This window comes from Urocampus carinirostris, chromosome 3 (genome assembly GCF_059441175.1).
Source record: "Urocampus carinirostris isolate Australia breed hairy pipefish chromosome 3, RoL_Ucar_1.0, whole genome shotgun sequence".
Classification (NCBI taxonomy): Eukaryota; Metazoa; Chordata; class Actinopteri; order Syngnathiformes; family Syngnathidae; genus Urocampus; species Urocampus carinirostris.
The window spans coordinates 8,609,126-8,624,265 of record NC_142351.1 but is presented as its reverse complement, the minus strand read 5'-3'; the positions used below and the strand labels follow the sequence as shown (position 1 = coordinate 8,624,265).

Sequence of the window (15,140 nt, the reverse complement as noted above, 5' to 3'; positions counted from 1 at the left end):
ACACAATACTGAAGTAACATAGTAGTAACACAGTAGTAAGGTAGCAGTATCACACTAGTAACACAGTAGTAACACAGTAGTAACACAGTAGTAACACAGTACTGTAATGACATAGTAGTAACACAGTAGTAAGGTAGCAGTATCACACTAGTAACACAGTAGTAACACAGTAGTAACACAGTACTGTAATGACATAGTAGTAACACAGTAGTAAGGTAGCAGTATCACAGTAGTAACACAGTAGTAATACAGTACTGTAATAACATAGTGGTAACACAGTAGTAAGGTAGCAGTATCACAGTAGTAACACAGTAGTAACACAGTAGTAACACAGTACTGTAATGACATAGTAGTAGCACAGAAGTAAGGTAGCAGTATCACAGTAGTAACACAGTAGTAATACAGTACTGTAATAACATAGTAGTAACACAGTAGTAAGGTAGCAGTATCACAGTAGTAACACAGTAGTAATACAGTACTGTAATAACATAGTAGTAACACAGTAGTAAGGTAGCAGTATCACAGTAGTAACACAGAAGTAGCACAGTAGTAACACAGTAGTAACACAGTACTGAAGTAACATAGTAGTAACACAGTAGTAAGGTAGCAGTATCACAGTAGTAACATAGTAGTAACACAGTAGTAACCAGGGTTGGTAGGGTTACTTTAACTGGATTGCTTTCAATTACTTTTGGGTTTACTCCAATTCCAAATATGCTAATAAAAGACAAAATAAACTAAATATGAATCAAATGATGACTCACAACACGTGGTAAGCTTTCTCTCCTGGCTTTGATCTCTTTGATCTCTGGCAAAACGAACATCAAATGCGACAGAAACAAAATGAAAATAAATCCAAACGGCTTGCCAACATCATTTTTGTGTTCCGTTACTCCCCAAGCCTGCACAAAATGTAGTACTTTTATTCAGATTTAGTTTCTTTTGTCTTTTATTAGCATATTTGCTATTGGAGTCATCCAAAAGTCATTGAAAGTAATCATGTTAAAGTAACCCTACCCAACCCTGCTCATAATGCTCTTCTCCCTAGCGTCCGCTAGATGTCAGTACAGTTAACAGAGAGTGAAGCTCCTCAGTGGGCGTGGTTTACCGGGGAGGTCTTAAAGGGGAGGGGTGGGGTAGTTGCCCCTCGCCGCCACCCTCCCTATTCCGAGTCTACCTTGAACGAGTCTGTTGTGCTAGCTTCCAATTTTTTAAGATTCATTTCGTAAAATTCGTTTAAACTCTACGAAATGACGTTGTTTCAAACGCTCCCGTTTCTTGTTTTATCATAAAATCAATCACGTGATTCCAAGTCTTTATTGTTTTGCGACTTTTGACAAAGAATTTTGAATGAATTCCACTTCATCATGTACGCCGGACGCAAGAGGAGAAAAGCGCTTACAAAAGGGTAAAAAAACATTTTTATTTCAGATATACCTGCTTAGTCTTTTTTGAATGTATTACTTAAAGGGACAGTGTGTATGATTTCACCACTGGGCCAGTGTTTTTCAACAGTGGCGCTTCTAGAAATGTTTCCTAGGGGGTGGCCAGAAGGGGGCCACTTAAAATCTTGGAGTGGGACACTAAAAACTAAAAGCCTTCATTTCAAGTTGTTAAAGAAAGAAGTTTAGTGGAAAACAGTCAGAAAAACTGAAGGACGTGGTTACTGATATACTTTAGAGCAGGGGTGTCAAACTCATTTGAACTCGGGGGACACACGATAGAACAAACATTCTGTCGGGGGCCGGACTAGTAGATTAAAGAGAAAGAAAAAGAGGGATAAAGAAATAAGAGAAAGAGGGAGGGAAAAGGAGAGAGGGCGGGACAAAGAAAGAAAAAGAGAGAGAGGGAGAGAGCGGGAGAAACAAAAGAGATAAAAAGAGAAGTCGTGAGAGAGGGGGTAAGAAAGGGAGAGGAAGAAAGAAATCCAAAGAGAAATAGAAAGACAGAAGGAGAGAAAAGAGCAAAGAAAGCGCAAAGGGTAGGACGAGAGAAAGAGAAAAGAGAGAAAAGGAAAAATGGAAGTTAGAGCAAAAGAAGTTAAAAGACAGAGAGAGAGAAAGAGACAAAGAGCAACAAAGGAAGAGAAAAAGAGAGACACAGAGTGAAAGAGACAGAGACAGAGTGGGAGAAAAGGGGTGAGAGAAAGAGAGAGAGAGAGAGAGAGAGAGAGAGAGAGAGAGAGAGAGAGAAAAAAACAAGATAAAAAGTCGTGAGAGAGGGGGAAAAGAAAGGGAGAGGAAGAAAGAAATCCAAAGAGAAATAGAAAGACAGAAGGAGAGAAAAGAGCAAAGAAAGCGCAAAGGGTATGACGAGAGAAAGAGAAAAGGGAGAAAATGAAAAATGGAAGTTAGAGCAAAATAAGTTAAAAGACACAGAGAGAGAAAGAGACAAAGAGCAACAAAGGAAGAGAAAAAGAGAGACACAGAGTGAAAGAGACAGAGACAGAGTGGGAGGAAAGGGGTGGTAAAGAAAGAGAGGGGGAGAGAGAGAGAGAGAGAGAGAGAGAGAGAGAGAGAGAGAGAGAGAGAGAGAGAGAGAGAGAGAGAGAGAGAGAGAGAGAGAGAGAGAGAGAGAGAGAGAGAGAGAGAGAGAGAGAGAGGGAGAAATAAATACAAGTCCAGTGTCTTTGTTCGAGGCACCTGGCTTTGGCTTCATCAAGTTGACATATTTCATCCTGCAGCTTGTTTTTCTCTCGCGCTTCTCTGTGTTGTCTCGCGGGCCGGCTACAATCCCTTAGCGGGCCTGATCTGGCCCACGGGCCGCCTAATTAACACCTGTGCTTTAGAGTATTGTGTAATATTTGATGTTACTATTGATTTAATGTGAAATAGTCCATAACTGGCCGTTCAAAATTTCGAGTTCCACTACAATTCTGTATTATTGTGTTATGTACATATTATCCATCCATCCATCCATTATCTGCACCGCTTATCCTCAGTAGGGCCGCGGGGTTGCTGGAGCCCATCCCAGCTATCTTCAAGCAGTGGGCAGGGGACATCGCTCATTCACACCTAGAGACAATTTGGACCGGCCAATTAACCTGACATGCATGTTTTTTAGAATGTGGGAGTGCCTGGAGGAAATCCACGCAAGCACGGGGGGAACATGCAAACTCCGCACAGGAAGGCTGTTAGCTGGATTCGATCCCATGACTTCAGAACGTGACTCAGCCACCATGTACATGTTAATCATGATGATAATAATTATACATTCTATTTCAAAGCGCCTTTCAGGAAACTCAAGGTCGCTGTACACAGAATACCAAACTACAGTAAAATAAAAGAAGAAAGTCATAAATAGCAAATAATAAGAAAGTAGAGTTAAAAAGGATATGAGAGTCAGCTAAACATGGCTGAAAAAGAGGGTTTTAAGTCCGGATTTGAAGGCGGACGGGGTGGCGAAATTCCGGGGGTCGGGCGGCAATGAGTTCCAGAGCTGGGGGGGCAGAGCGGCTGAGAGCTCAGCTTCCCATGGAGCTGAGACGGGCAGAGGGTATAGTGAGATGGAGGGAGGAGGATGTTTTGAGGGTGCGGGATGGCGTGGCAATGTGAAGGAGGTTGGAGAGGTAGGGAGGGGCAAGGTTATGAATGTAGGTGTAGAGAAGGATTTTGTAATCGATTATATGGATGATTGGGAGCTAATGGAGTTGCTAAAGGACAGGGGTGATGTGATGGCGAAAGGGTTTAGGTCACAGTTGTCAAAGAGGCGGCCCGCGGGCCAGATCAGGCCCGCTAAGGGATTGAATCCGGACCGCGAGATAACACTCAGAGGAGTGCAAGAGAAAAGCAAGCTGCAGGTTGAAATATGTCAACTTGATGTGGCCAAAGAAAGGTGCCTCGAACAAAGACACTGTACTTGTATTTAGTTCTCTCTCTCTCTCTTTCCTATCCACTCTTTTCTCCCACTCTGTCTCTTTTTCTTTCACTCTTTGTGTCTCTCTTTTCTCTTCCTTTGTTGCTCTTTGTCTCTTTCTCTCTCTCTGTGTCTTTTTAACTTCTTTTGCTCTAACTTCCTTTTTTCCTTTTCTCTTTCTTCTCTTTCTCTCTTCCTACCCTTTGCGCTTTCTTTTCTCTTTTCTCTCCTTCTGTCTTTCTATTTCTCTTTGGATCTTTTCTTCCTCTCCCTTTCTTTTTCCCCTCTCTCACGACTTTTTATCTTTTTCTCTCTCTCTCTCTCTCTCTCTCTCACCCGTTTTCTTCCACTCTTCGTCTGTCTCTTTCACTCTCTGTGTCTCTCTTTTTCTCTTCCTTGGTTGCTCTTTGTTTCTTTCTCTCTCTGTGTCTTTTTAACTTCTTTTGCTCTAACTTCCTTTTTTCCTTTTCTCTTTCTCTCTTCCTACCCTTCGCGCTTTCTTTTCTCTTTTCTCTCCTTCTGTCTTTCTATTTCTCTTTGGATCTTTTCTTCCTCTCCCTTTCTTTTCCTCCTCTCTCACGACCTTTTATCTTTTGTTTCTCACGCCCTATCTTTCTTTGCCCCGCCCTCTCTCCTTTTCCCTCCCTCTTTCTCTTATTTTTTTATCTCTCTTTTTCTTTCTCTTTAATCTACTAGTCCGGCCCCCGACAGAATGTTTGTTCTATCGTGTGCCCCCCACCCCGAGTTCAAATGAGTTTGACACCCCTGGTTTAGGTGATGGTGTGTGTAGCGCTCATGGACCTGCTGAAGTTTATGGAGGGACTTTTGAGTTAAACCGTAGAGGAGGGAATTGAAGTAATGGAGGCATGAGGTGACAAGGCTATGGATGAGGATGGCAGTGTGGTGGAAGGCGAGGCAGGGGCGAAGACGGTTGATGGAGCGCATTTGGAAATAAGAGGTGATGTTATTTATATGAGGGTTGAAGGAGAGGGCACTGTCCAGGAGGACACCCAGACTCTTGACCACAGGGGAGGGAAAAACTTCTTCTCCTCCCCCTCCTCGTCCTTCTCCTTTGTCTTCTCCTTGTTCTTCTTCTTTGTCTTCTTCTCCTTCGTCTTCTTCTTCTTTGTCTTCTTCTCCTTTCTCTTCATCTTTGTCTTCTTCTTCTCTTTCTTCTTCTCCTTCTTCTTCTCCCCTGTCTTCTTCTCCTTCTTCTTCTTCTAAGTCTCCTTCTTCTCCTGTGTCTTCTTCTCCTTCTTCTTCTTCACATTTCCTACTTCTTCTTCTTCTTTATTTTTTCTTCTTCTTCTCCGTCTTCTCCTTCGTCTTTTTCTTCTCCTTCTTCTTCTCCTCCTTCTTCTTCTTAATTTTCTTCTTCTTCTCCTCCATCACCTTTTCCTTCGTCTTCTTCTTCTTATTCTTTGTCTTCTTCTCCTTCTTCTTCTCCTTCATCTTCTCCTCCTTCTTCTTCTTCATTCTCTTCTTCTCCTCCGTCTCCTTTTCCTTCATCTTCTCCTTCTTCTTCTTCGTCATCTTCTTTAACTTTTTTCTTGTCTTGTTCTCCCCCGTCTTTTTGTTCTTCTTTTTCTTCTCCTGCTTTTCCTTCTTTTTCTTCTCCTCCGTCTCCTTCTCCTTTGTCTTCTCCTCCTCCTTTTTCTTCTTGTTCGTCTTCTTCTCCTTCGTCTTCGTCTACGTCTTTTTCTACATCTTCTTCTCTATCGTCTTTTTCTTCGTCTTCTTCTCCTTTGTCCTGTTCTTCTTCTTCTCCTCTGTCCCCTTCTTCTCATCGTTCTTCTCCTCCTTCTACATCTCCTTCTTCTTCTTCTCATTCTTGGTGGTTTTCTTCTACTTTTTCTTCTCCTCCATCTACATCTCCTTCTTCTTCTCCTGCTCCTCCTTCCTCATCTCTTTCTTCTTCTCCGCCTCCTCCTCCTTCTTCTTCTCATTTCCTTCTCCTTCTCCTTGACTGTTTTTGTTTTTCTCATGTTTGAAATAAAGTTGTATTCATTCAAAAGTCTCCACTTAGTTTGTTTTTTTAAAATACCAAGCGTTGCTAGCAGATAGCCTACGCCAGGGGTGTCAAACTCATTTTAACTCGGGGGCCACACAAGTAGATTTAAGACTAGTAGATTTAAGAGAAAGAAAAAGAGATGAAGTACTAAGAGAAAGAGGGAGGGAAAAGGAGAGAAGGCGGGACAAAGGAAGAAAAAGAGAGAGAGGGAGAGAGCGTGAGAAACAAAAGATAAAAAGTCGTGAGAGAGGGGGAAAAGAAAGGGGGAGGAAGAGAGAAATCCAAAATTAAATAGAAAGACAGAAGGAGAGAAAAGAGAAAAAAAGTGCAAAGGGTATGAAGAGAGAGAGAGAGAGAAAAGAGAGAAAAGGAAAAAAGGAAGTTAGAGCAAAAGAAGTTAAAAAGACACAGAGAGAGAAAGAGACAAAGAGCAACAATGGAAGAGAAAGAGAGAGACACGGAGAGTGAAAGAGACAGAGTGGGAGAAAAGGGGAGAGAGAGAGAAAGAGACAAAGAGCAACAATGGAAGAGAAAAAGAGAGACACGGAGAGTGAAAGAGACAGAGTGGGAAAAAAAGGGGAGAGAGACAGACAGACAGAGAGAGAGACAGACAGAGAGAGACAGACAGACAGAGAGAAAGAGACAGACAGACAGAGAGAGAGACAGACAGAGACAGAGAGACAGACAGAGAGAGAGACAGACAGAGAGAGACAGAGACAGACAGAGACAGACACAGAGACAGACACAGAGATAGAGAGAGACAGAGAGAGAGAGAGAGAGCTAAATAAAAGTACAGTGTCTTTGTTCGAGGCACCTGGCTTTGGCAACATCAAGTTGACATATTTCAACCTGCAGCTTGTTTTTCTCTTGCGCTTCTCTGAATGTTGGCTCGCGGGCCGGATTCAATCCCTTAGCGGGCCTGATCTGGCCCACGGGCCGCCTGTTTGACACCTGTGGCCTACGCCTTGTTTTTTGCGTACATAGTCTTTTTTAAAGGAGGCTCCTGATGTCACCGCGTTCACTCTCGTGCCCCTCCGAATGTCTAACAATCTTAAAGTCTGTCAAATGCAGTATTTGCATGCTCTCCTTTCCAAACAGAACCAAAGCCGTCCCGACCGAAGGGGACAAGTCCAATCCGTCCAAGCGTCACCGGGACCGGCTAAACTCGGAACTGGAACGGCTAGCCGGCTTGCTTCCTTTCCCCGAGGACGTCGTCTCCAATTTGGACAAATTGTCCATCCTCAGGCTCAGCGTCAGCTACATCCGCACCAAAAACTTCTTCTCCGGTAAGAATTGAAGAAAGTCGATCGATATCCATGTTTGTCACGCTGATGAGAAATGTCCTACAGACGCTCCCCTACTCACGAACATTCGAGTTACGAAACGGTAGATACCCAAAAAAAATTCGGGATGTCGAAAAATATCCGGACATTGCTGTAAGTTAGATTTTGTATCGTGTGCGCCTTTATTTCGAGTACACGACAGTACTGTAGTGCTTCTTTCTGCCACAGTGTGGCGCTGTGAGAGCGCACCCAGCATCCACCCAGAAGAAGAAAACCACTTCCTCTTCCTAGTTCGCGTGTAAACATACTATACTGTATCTCCAGCGCAGTAAGAGACGTTTTTATTGTTAAATATCTCGTGCATCCATTTAATATGATTGGTGTAAAGTGTAAAGAAGAGGCCAGCCGTTTCTTCTGAAATGAAAGTGGAATAGGAAAGCCTGATGCGGTTGAGAAAATGGTTGGATTGCTTTCTTTCGCCCATTTTATACCACGGAGGAGGACATGAAATGAAATGATCTGCATTTATATCGCGCTTTTCAAGTCAAGACTTCCCAAAGCGCTTTACAGTGCGCTTCACATTTCCCAATAGCGGCCGTGCAGCCATGTAAGGCGCTAACCTGCTTATTGGGGGTATTAGGGGTTCAGTGTCTTACCCAAGGACACTTCGACATGTAACACGGAGGAGCCGGGAATCGAACTGCGATTTCTTGATCCCAAGACGAGCGCTCTACCTCCTGATCGACTGCCGCCCCTAAAAAGGACGTCGCCTAACTCTCGAAACCCATCTTCCAAAAGTTAAACTCAACTTTAATTATGGTTGGTGTAAAGTGTAAAGAAAACTGTTGGGTTTAAGTCCCCAACATTTTTAATAAAACGCTCTGAAATAAAAGAAGACATAGAGAATCGGTCATTGAGAATTGGTTATTTTATTAATCATTATCATGAGAGCGGCGGAGACCAGGCTGTTACAAATCTCCTCCTCGCTCTGAACAAGTCCCCGAACCCTCCCTTCTAATATTAAGGTTCTTGGAGAAAAACAACTTGAGTTATGGCATGCACAGGTCAGGGTGCACCCACTGGAATGTGAAAGAGACAGAAACAAAAAAACAACTCATGGCCTTGAAGAACAGCTTACGGCTGAAAACTATACAAAAAGGGCTGAGAACACTTATAACATATTAATGTCAACTGTAGGATAAATATATGTATATAACTCCAACAAAAACGAATACGGAATAAGAAAGCTTGATGCGGTTGAGAAAATGGTTGGATGTTTTTTTTTCGGCCACTTTTTACCTTGAAGGAGGTCCTCTTGAAGCCTGTCTTCCAAAAGTAAGTTAATCTCAACTTTATTTATCTTTATAGGGCATATTATTTTGTGAAATGTTAATTTTTTAGTATAAAACAATCCAAGTTACTTCTAGAAGCCATAAACATACTTATATAAACCTTAAACATACAAAATATAGCACTGAAGCAACTTGCCAACAAATTCAACTTAAAACTTTAGAAAAACTTTAGAAAAACTTTAGAAAAACGACACTTTTAAATGAAATGAAATGAAATGATCTGCATTTCTATAGCGCTTTTCAAGTCAATGACTTCCCAAAACGCTTTACAGTGTGCTTCACATTTCCCAATAGCGGCCTTGTATTGCAGCCATGTAAGACGCTAACCTGCATATTGGGGGTATTAGGGGTTCAGTGTCTTACCCAAGGACACTTCGACATGTAACACGGACGAGCCGGGATTCGAACTGGGATCCCTTGATCCCAAGACGAGCGCTCTACCTCCTGAGCTACTGCCTACACACGCCTTTAGTAAGGAAAGACATTGTACGTTTTAAGTAAGGTTTTTTTTGCATTTTTTTAAATTTTATCTTGTTTTTTTGTCAGTAAAATAAGAAAATGTATACCGTATTTCTTGTACTACATGGTGCAAATCAAGTCAAGTCCTGTTTATTGGTGACACCCTTAATCACAAAGAGTCTCAAAGGGCTGCTCAGACCACAGACTATGGGAAACTACAGACTACTACAACAATACTTTTTAATACTACAAAAATAATACATTAAAACTACAGAAGTACAACCATAATATTGCAAAATATGACAGTGTAACAACAAAAATACTTCAGTAATACTAAAGAAACAAAATTACAGCTATGGAAATACTACAATACTACAGTAAAACTATAATAGAAAATTACAACTCTGGAAATACTACAGAAAAACTGTAGTAATACTACAAAAATACTATAGTGATACCTAAAAATACTATTGTAAATCTACAAAAATGCTACAAAAGTTCTATAGTAATACTACAACACAAATGCTAGAGTAATACTACAAAAATACTCGAGTGATACTAAAAAACACTACAGTAATACTACAAAACCTTTACGGTAAAACTACAAAAAATTCGACAGTAAGACTTTAGCTATACTACTAAAATACTTCAGGAATAATACAATACAAATTTACAGCTTTGGAAATACGACAAAAATACTGCAGTAAAATTATAATATAAAATTACAACTATGGAAATACAACAAAAATACTATTGTTATTCTACAAAAATACTACAAAAGTCCTATACTAATACAACAGCACATTAACGAGAGTAATACTACAAAAATACTACAGTAAAACTATAATAGAAAATTACAACAATAGAAATACTACAGAAAAACTGTAGTAATACTACAAAATTACTATAGTGATACTTAAAAATACTATTGTAAATTTACAAAAATGCTACAAAAGTTCTATAGTAATACTACAACACAAATGCTAGAGTAATACTACAAAAATACTCGAGTGATACTAAAAAACACTACAGTAATACTACAAAACCTTTACGGTAAAACTACAAAAAATACGACAGTAAGACTTTAGCTATACTACAAAAATACTTCAGGAATACTACAATACAAATTTACAGCTTTGGAAATACGACAAAAATACTGCAGTAAAAGTATAATATAAAATTACAACTATGGAAATACAACAAAAATGCTATTGTTATTCTACAAAAATACTACAAAAGTCCTATACTAATACAACAGCACAATAACGAGAGTAATACTACAAAAATACTACAGTAAAACTATAATAGAAAATTACAACAATAGAAATACTACAGAAAAACTGTAGTAATACTACAAAATTACTATAATGATACTTAAAAATACTATTGTAAATTTACAGAAATACTGCAAAAGTTCTATAGTAATACTACAACACAAATGCTAGAGTAATACTACAAAAATACTCGAGTGATACTAAAAAACACTACAGTAATACTACAAAACCTTTACGGTAAAACTACAAAAAAATACGACAGTAAGACTTTAGCTATACTACAAAAATACTTCAGGAATAATACAATACAAATTTACAGCTTTGGAAATATGACAAAAATACTGCAGTAAAAGTATAATATAAAATTACAACTATGGAAATACAACAAAAATACTATTGTTATTCTACAAAAATACTACAAAAGTCCTATACTAATACAACAGCACAATAACGAGAGTAATACTACAAAAATACTACAGTAAAACTATAATAGAAAATTACAACTATGGAAATACTACAGAAAAACTGTAGTAATACTACAAAATTACTATAGTGATACTTAAAAATACTATTGTAAATCTACAAAAATGCTACAAAAGTTCTATAGTAATACTACAACACAAATGCTAGAGTAATACTACAAAAATACTCGAGTGATACTAAAAAACACTACAGTAATACTACAAAACCTTTACGGTAAAACTACAAAAAAATACGACAGTAAGACTTTAGCTATACTACAAAAATACTTCAGGAATAATACAATAATAATTTACAGCTTTGGAAATACGACAAAAATACCGCAGTAAAACTATAATATAAAATTACAACTATGGAAATACAACAAAAATACTACTAATAATAATAATAATAATAATTTCCTTTGTATTGTCATTCTTTGTAACAATGTACACAGAACGAAATGTCGATACACCTGACCCGTTGTCCTATACTAATACAACAGCACAATAACGAGAGTAATACTACAAAAATACTACAGTAAAACTATAATAGAAAATTACAACAATAGAAATACTACAGAAAAACTGTAGTAATACTACAAAATTACTATAATGATACTTAAAAATACTATTGTAAATTTACAGAAATACTGCAAAAGTTCTATAGTAATACTACAACACAAATGCTAGAGTAATACTACAAAAATACTCGAGTGATACTAAAAAACACTACAGTAATACTACAAAATCTTTACGGTAAAACTACAAAAAATACGACAGTAAGACTTTAGCTATACTACAAAAATACTTCAGGAATACTACAATACAAATTTACAGCTTTGGAAATACGACAAAAATACTGCAGTAAAAGTATAATATAAAATTACAACTATGGAAATACAACAAAAATGCTATTGTTATTCTACAAAAATACTACAAAAGTCCTATACTAATACAACAGCACAATAACGAGAGTAATACTACAAAAATACTACAGTAAAACTATAATAGAAAATTACAACAATAGAAATACTACAGAAAAACTGTAGTAATACTACAAAATTACTATAATTATACTTAAAAATACTATTGTAAATTTACAGAAATACTGCAAAGGTTCTATAGTAATACTACAACACAAATGCTAGAGTAATACTACAAAAATACTCGAGTGATACTAAAAAACACTACAGTAATACTACAAAACCTTTACGGTAAAACTACAAAAAATTCGACAGTAAGACTTTAGCTATACTACAAAATTACTAGAGTAATACTAAAAAACACTACAGTAATAATGCAAAACACTTACAGTAAAACTACAAAAAATAATAGAGTAAGACTATAGTTATACTACAAAAATACTTCAGGAATACTACAATACAAATTTACAGCTTTGGAAATACGACAAAAATACTGCAGTAAAAGTATAATATAAAATTACAACTATGGAAATACAACAAAAATACTACAAAAGCACAATAACGAGAGTAATACTACAAAAATACTAGATTAAAACTACAAAATACTACAATTATACTACTTAATATTTACAGTAAAACTACAAAAAATACACCATCCCCTGATCTAAAACCTACATGAGGGCAAGGGAAAACTCAAAAACCTCAAGTCAAGTCATGTTTATTTGTGAAGTCCTTAATCACAAGGAGTCTCAAAGAGCTGCACAAACCACAGACTATTGCAAACTACAGACTATTATGACAGCATCCCCTGATCTAAAATCTACATAAGGGCAAGGGAAAACTCAAAAACCTCAAGTCAAGTCATGTTTATTTGTGAAGCCCTTGATCAAAGGGAGTCTCAAAGGGCTGCACAAACCACAGACTATTGCAAACTACAGACTATTATGACAGCATCCCCTGATCTAAAACCTACATGAGGGCAAGGGAAAACTCAAAAACCTAGCATGAGGAAAATGAACAAACTTTGAGAAAGGACTGCACATGAGGTTATCCCCCTTCCAGGATGACCAGGCTGCAATGGAGTCTAGGTCATTGGATTTTTGGAGTACCGTATTTTCACGACTATAAGGCGCACCGGGTTATAAGGCGCACCCCCCAAAAATATATTTTTGTCCTATATTTTCCATACACAAGGCGCACCTGTCATGTCCAGCATGGTCGCCATGGCGACAGGCTGGCCCCGCCCCCTGGGCACCAGCTGAAGCAGATCAGCTAACTTACGTGTGTGCTACTTAAGGGTGGGTTGTGGGTTTTGCGGGTGCTGGCTCATTGCATTTTCTGTTTTGCATTTTTTGTCTGCATTTCCCATTCTGTTTTGCTCTGTCCTGTTTTGTTTGAGTCGGAAGAAACCTGTGTTTGCACGTTTTTGTTAAAGCCTGTTTGTTCTGTCTTGTCCCTGAGTTTTAGACGACTTTTATTTTGGTAAATAAAAGTTTTGATCGGCAACGCAATTGAGTTCTCCCTTCCTGCCTCCTGCCTCCGTTCTGGTCCGGTCTCCCGCGCGACAGCACCGGACTATAAGGCGCTACAGTGGGAACGTCGACAAAACAGTCAGATAGTTCAGTCAAACGTATTAACCCCTTAACATTCAGACGGGAAATTATAAAGTAGCTCACCAAAGTCGTCTTGCAGCCATCACATTCTATAATAATACGCAACCATGGTCCTCTTACAGCCATGAGTGTAGTAAATCCAACCGTGTAAAATATTTAGACACTCCAAAACACGCAATAATGCCGACAAAAGAAAAGAATCAGACGGGAAGCATCTGCATCGATGGATGTTGCTTGTTGCTAGCTGTCTGTTTAGCTAGCCCCATAATTCCTGTTTACAAATACAGACTACAGGAGTAAAAATGTTTTCTCTATGCCGCAGTGCAACCCAACGTGTGATTCACATTCATCTTTTTCGGCCAATTGCAGGCTTTGTTTCGCCCCTTTAGCCTGTGCGAGCCTGTAAATCACAGGTGTCAAACAAGCGGCCCGCGGGCCAGATTAGGCCCGCTAAGGGATTGAATCTGGCCCGCGAGACAACACTCAGAGAAGCGCAAGAGAAAAACAAGCTGTAGGTTGAAATATGTCAAGTTGATGTTGCCAAAGCCAGGTGCCTCTCACAAAGACACTGTACTTGTATTTATTTCTCTCTCTCTCTCTCTCTCTCTTTCTTTTCCACCCTTTTTCTCCCACTCTGTGTTTCACTCTCTGTGTCTCTCTTTTTCTCTTCCTTTGTTGTTTTTTGTCTCTTTCTCTCTCTTTGTGTCTTTTACCCTCTTTTGCTCTAACTTCCTTTTTTCCTTTTCTCTCTCTTTCTCTCTTCCTAACCTTCGCGCTTTCTTTTCTCTTTTCTCTCCCTCTGTCTTTCTATTTCTCTTTGGATTTCTATCTTCCTCTCCCTTTCTTTTCCCCCCTCTCTCATGACTTTTTATTTTTGTTTCTCACGCTCTCTCCCTCTCTCTCTTTTTCTTTCTTTGCCCCGCCCTCTCTCCTTTTCCCTCCCTCTTTCTCTTATTTCTTTATCTCTCTTTCTTTCTCTTTCATCTACTTGTCCGGCCGCCGACAGAATATTTGTTCTATGGTGTGGCCCCCGAGTTCAAATGAGTTTGACACCCCTGCTGTAAATGATAAAAAGGATCCGCCCCTTGACCTCCGAATAACTTTAGCCAATAGTGACTGATTCAAATGATGATTGACACATTAGTTAGGAAATGAAACGCCGGTATATATATCCTAGCATACACCGCGGACGAATTCGCCTTCGGGGGAAAATCGAGTCGGCGGCTGCTTGCCTTAGTTTCAAGACTTTGCGACTTAATATTGATCCATATATAAGGCGCACTGTATTATAAGGCGCACGGTCAGAACGAAATGTCGATACATCTGACCTGCACAGTGTCCTTGAATGTACAGATATAAATATAAATAAAAACCTAAAAGCCTTTATTTTTTTCAAAAGCAGACCATGCGCCTTATAATACAGTGCGCCTTATATATGGATCAATATTAAGTCGCAAAGTCTTGCAACTAACTTGCCGCCGCCGACTCGATTTTCCCCCGAACGCCAAGTCCGCGGTGTATGCTGGGATTTATATACCGGCGTTTCATTGGCTAACCAATGTGTCAATCATCATTTGAATGGACTACTATTGGCTAAAGTTATTCGGAGGTCAAGGGGCGGATCCTTTTTATCATTTACAGGCTGGCATTGGCTTGAATGGCAAAACAAAGCCTGCAATTGGCCCAAAAAGACGTGTCAATCATCAGTTGAATGGATCACTATTGGCTAAAGTTATTCGGAGGTCAAGAGGCGGATCCTTTTTGTCATTTACAGGCTGGCATTGGCTTAAACGGCAAAACAAAGCCTGCAATTGGCCGAAAAAGATGAATGCGAATAGCACGTGGCTGACGGCACACAGAAAGCATTTTTTTCTATTCTGTATTTGTAATTATTTTATTCTCCTGGATT

General features: G+C 39.1%; 1 protein-coding gene across 1 annotated transcript in view; it reads left to right on the top strand.

The window, feature by feature from the left end:
• Window positions 1-1,319: 1,319 nt before the first annotated feature.
• The window catches only part of LOC148368582 (aryl hydrocarbon receptor-like), a 57,163-nt gene continuing 43,342 nt past the window's right edge, over window positions 1,320-15,140 (top strand). The window contains exons 1-2 of the mRNA XM_088330558.1: window positions 1,320-1,408; window positions 6,965-7,152. Of these exons, the coding sequence (XP_088186684.1) occupies window positions 1,368-1,408; window positions 6,965-7,152 (229 nt within the window). The 5' untranslated portion in view covers window positions 1,320-1,367. The remainder of the gene's footprint in view (window positions 1,409-6,964; window positions 7,153-15,140) is intronic.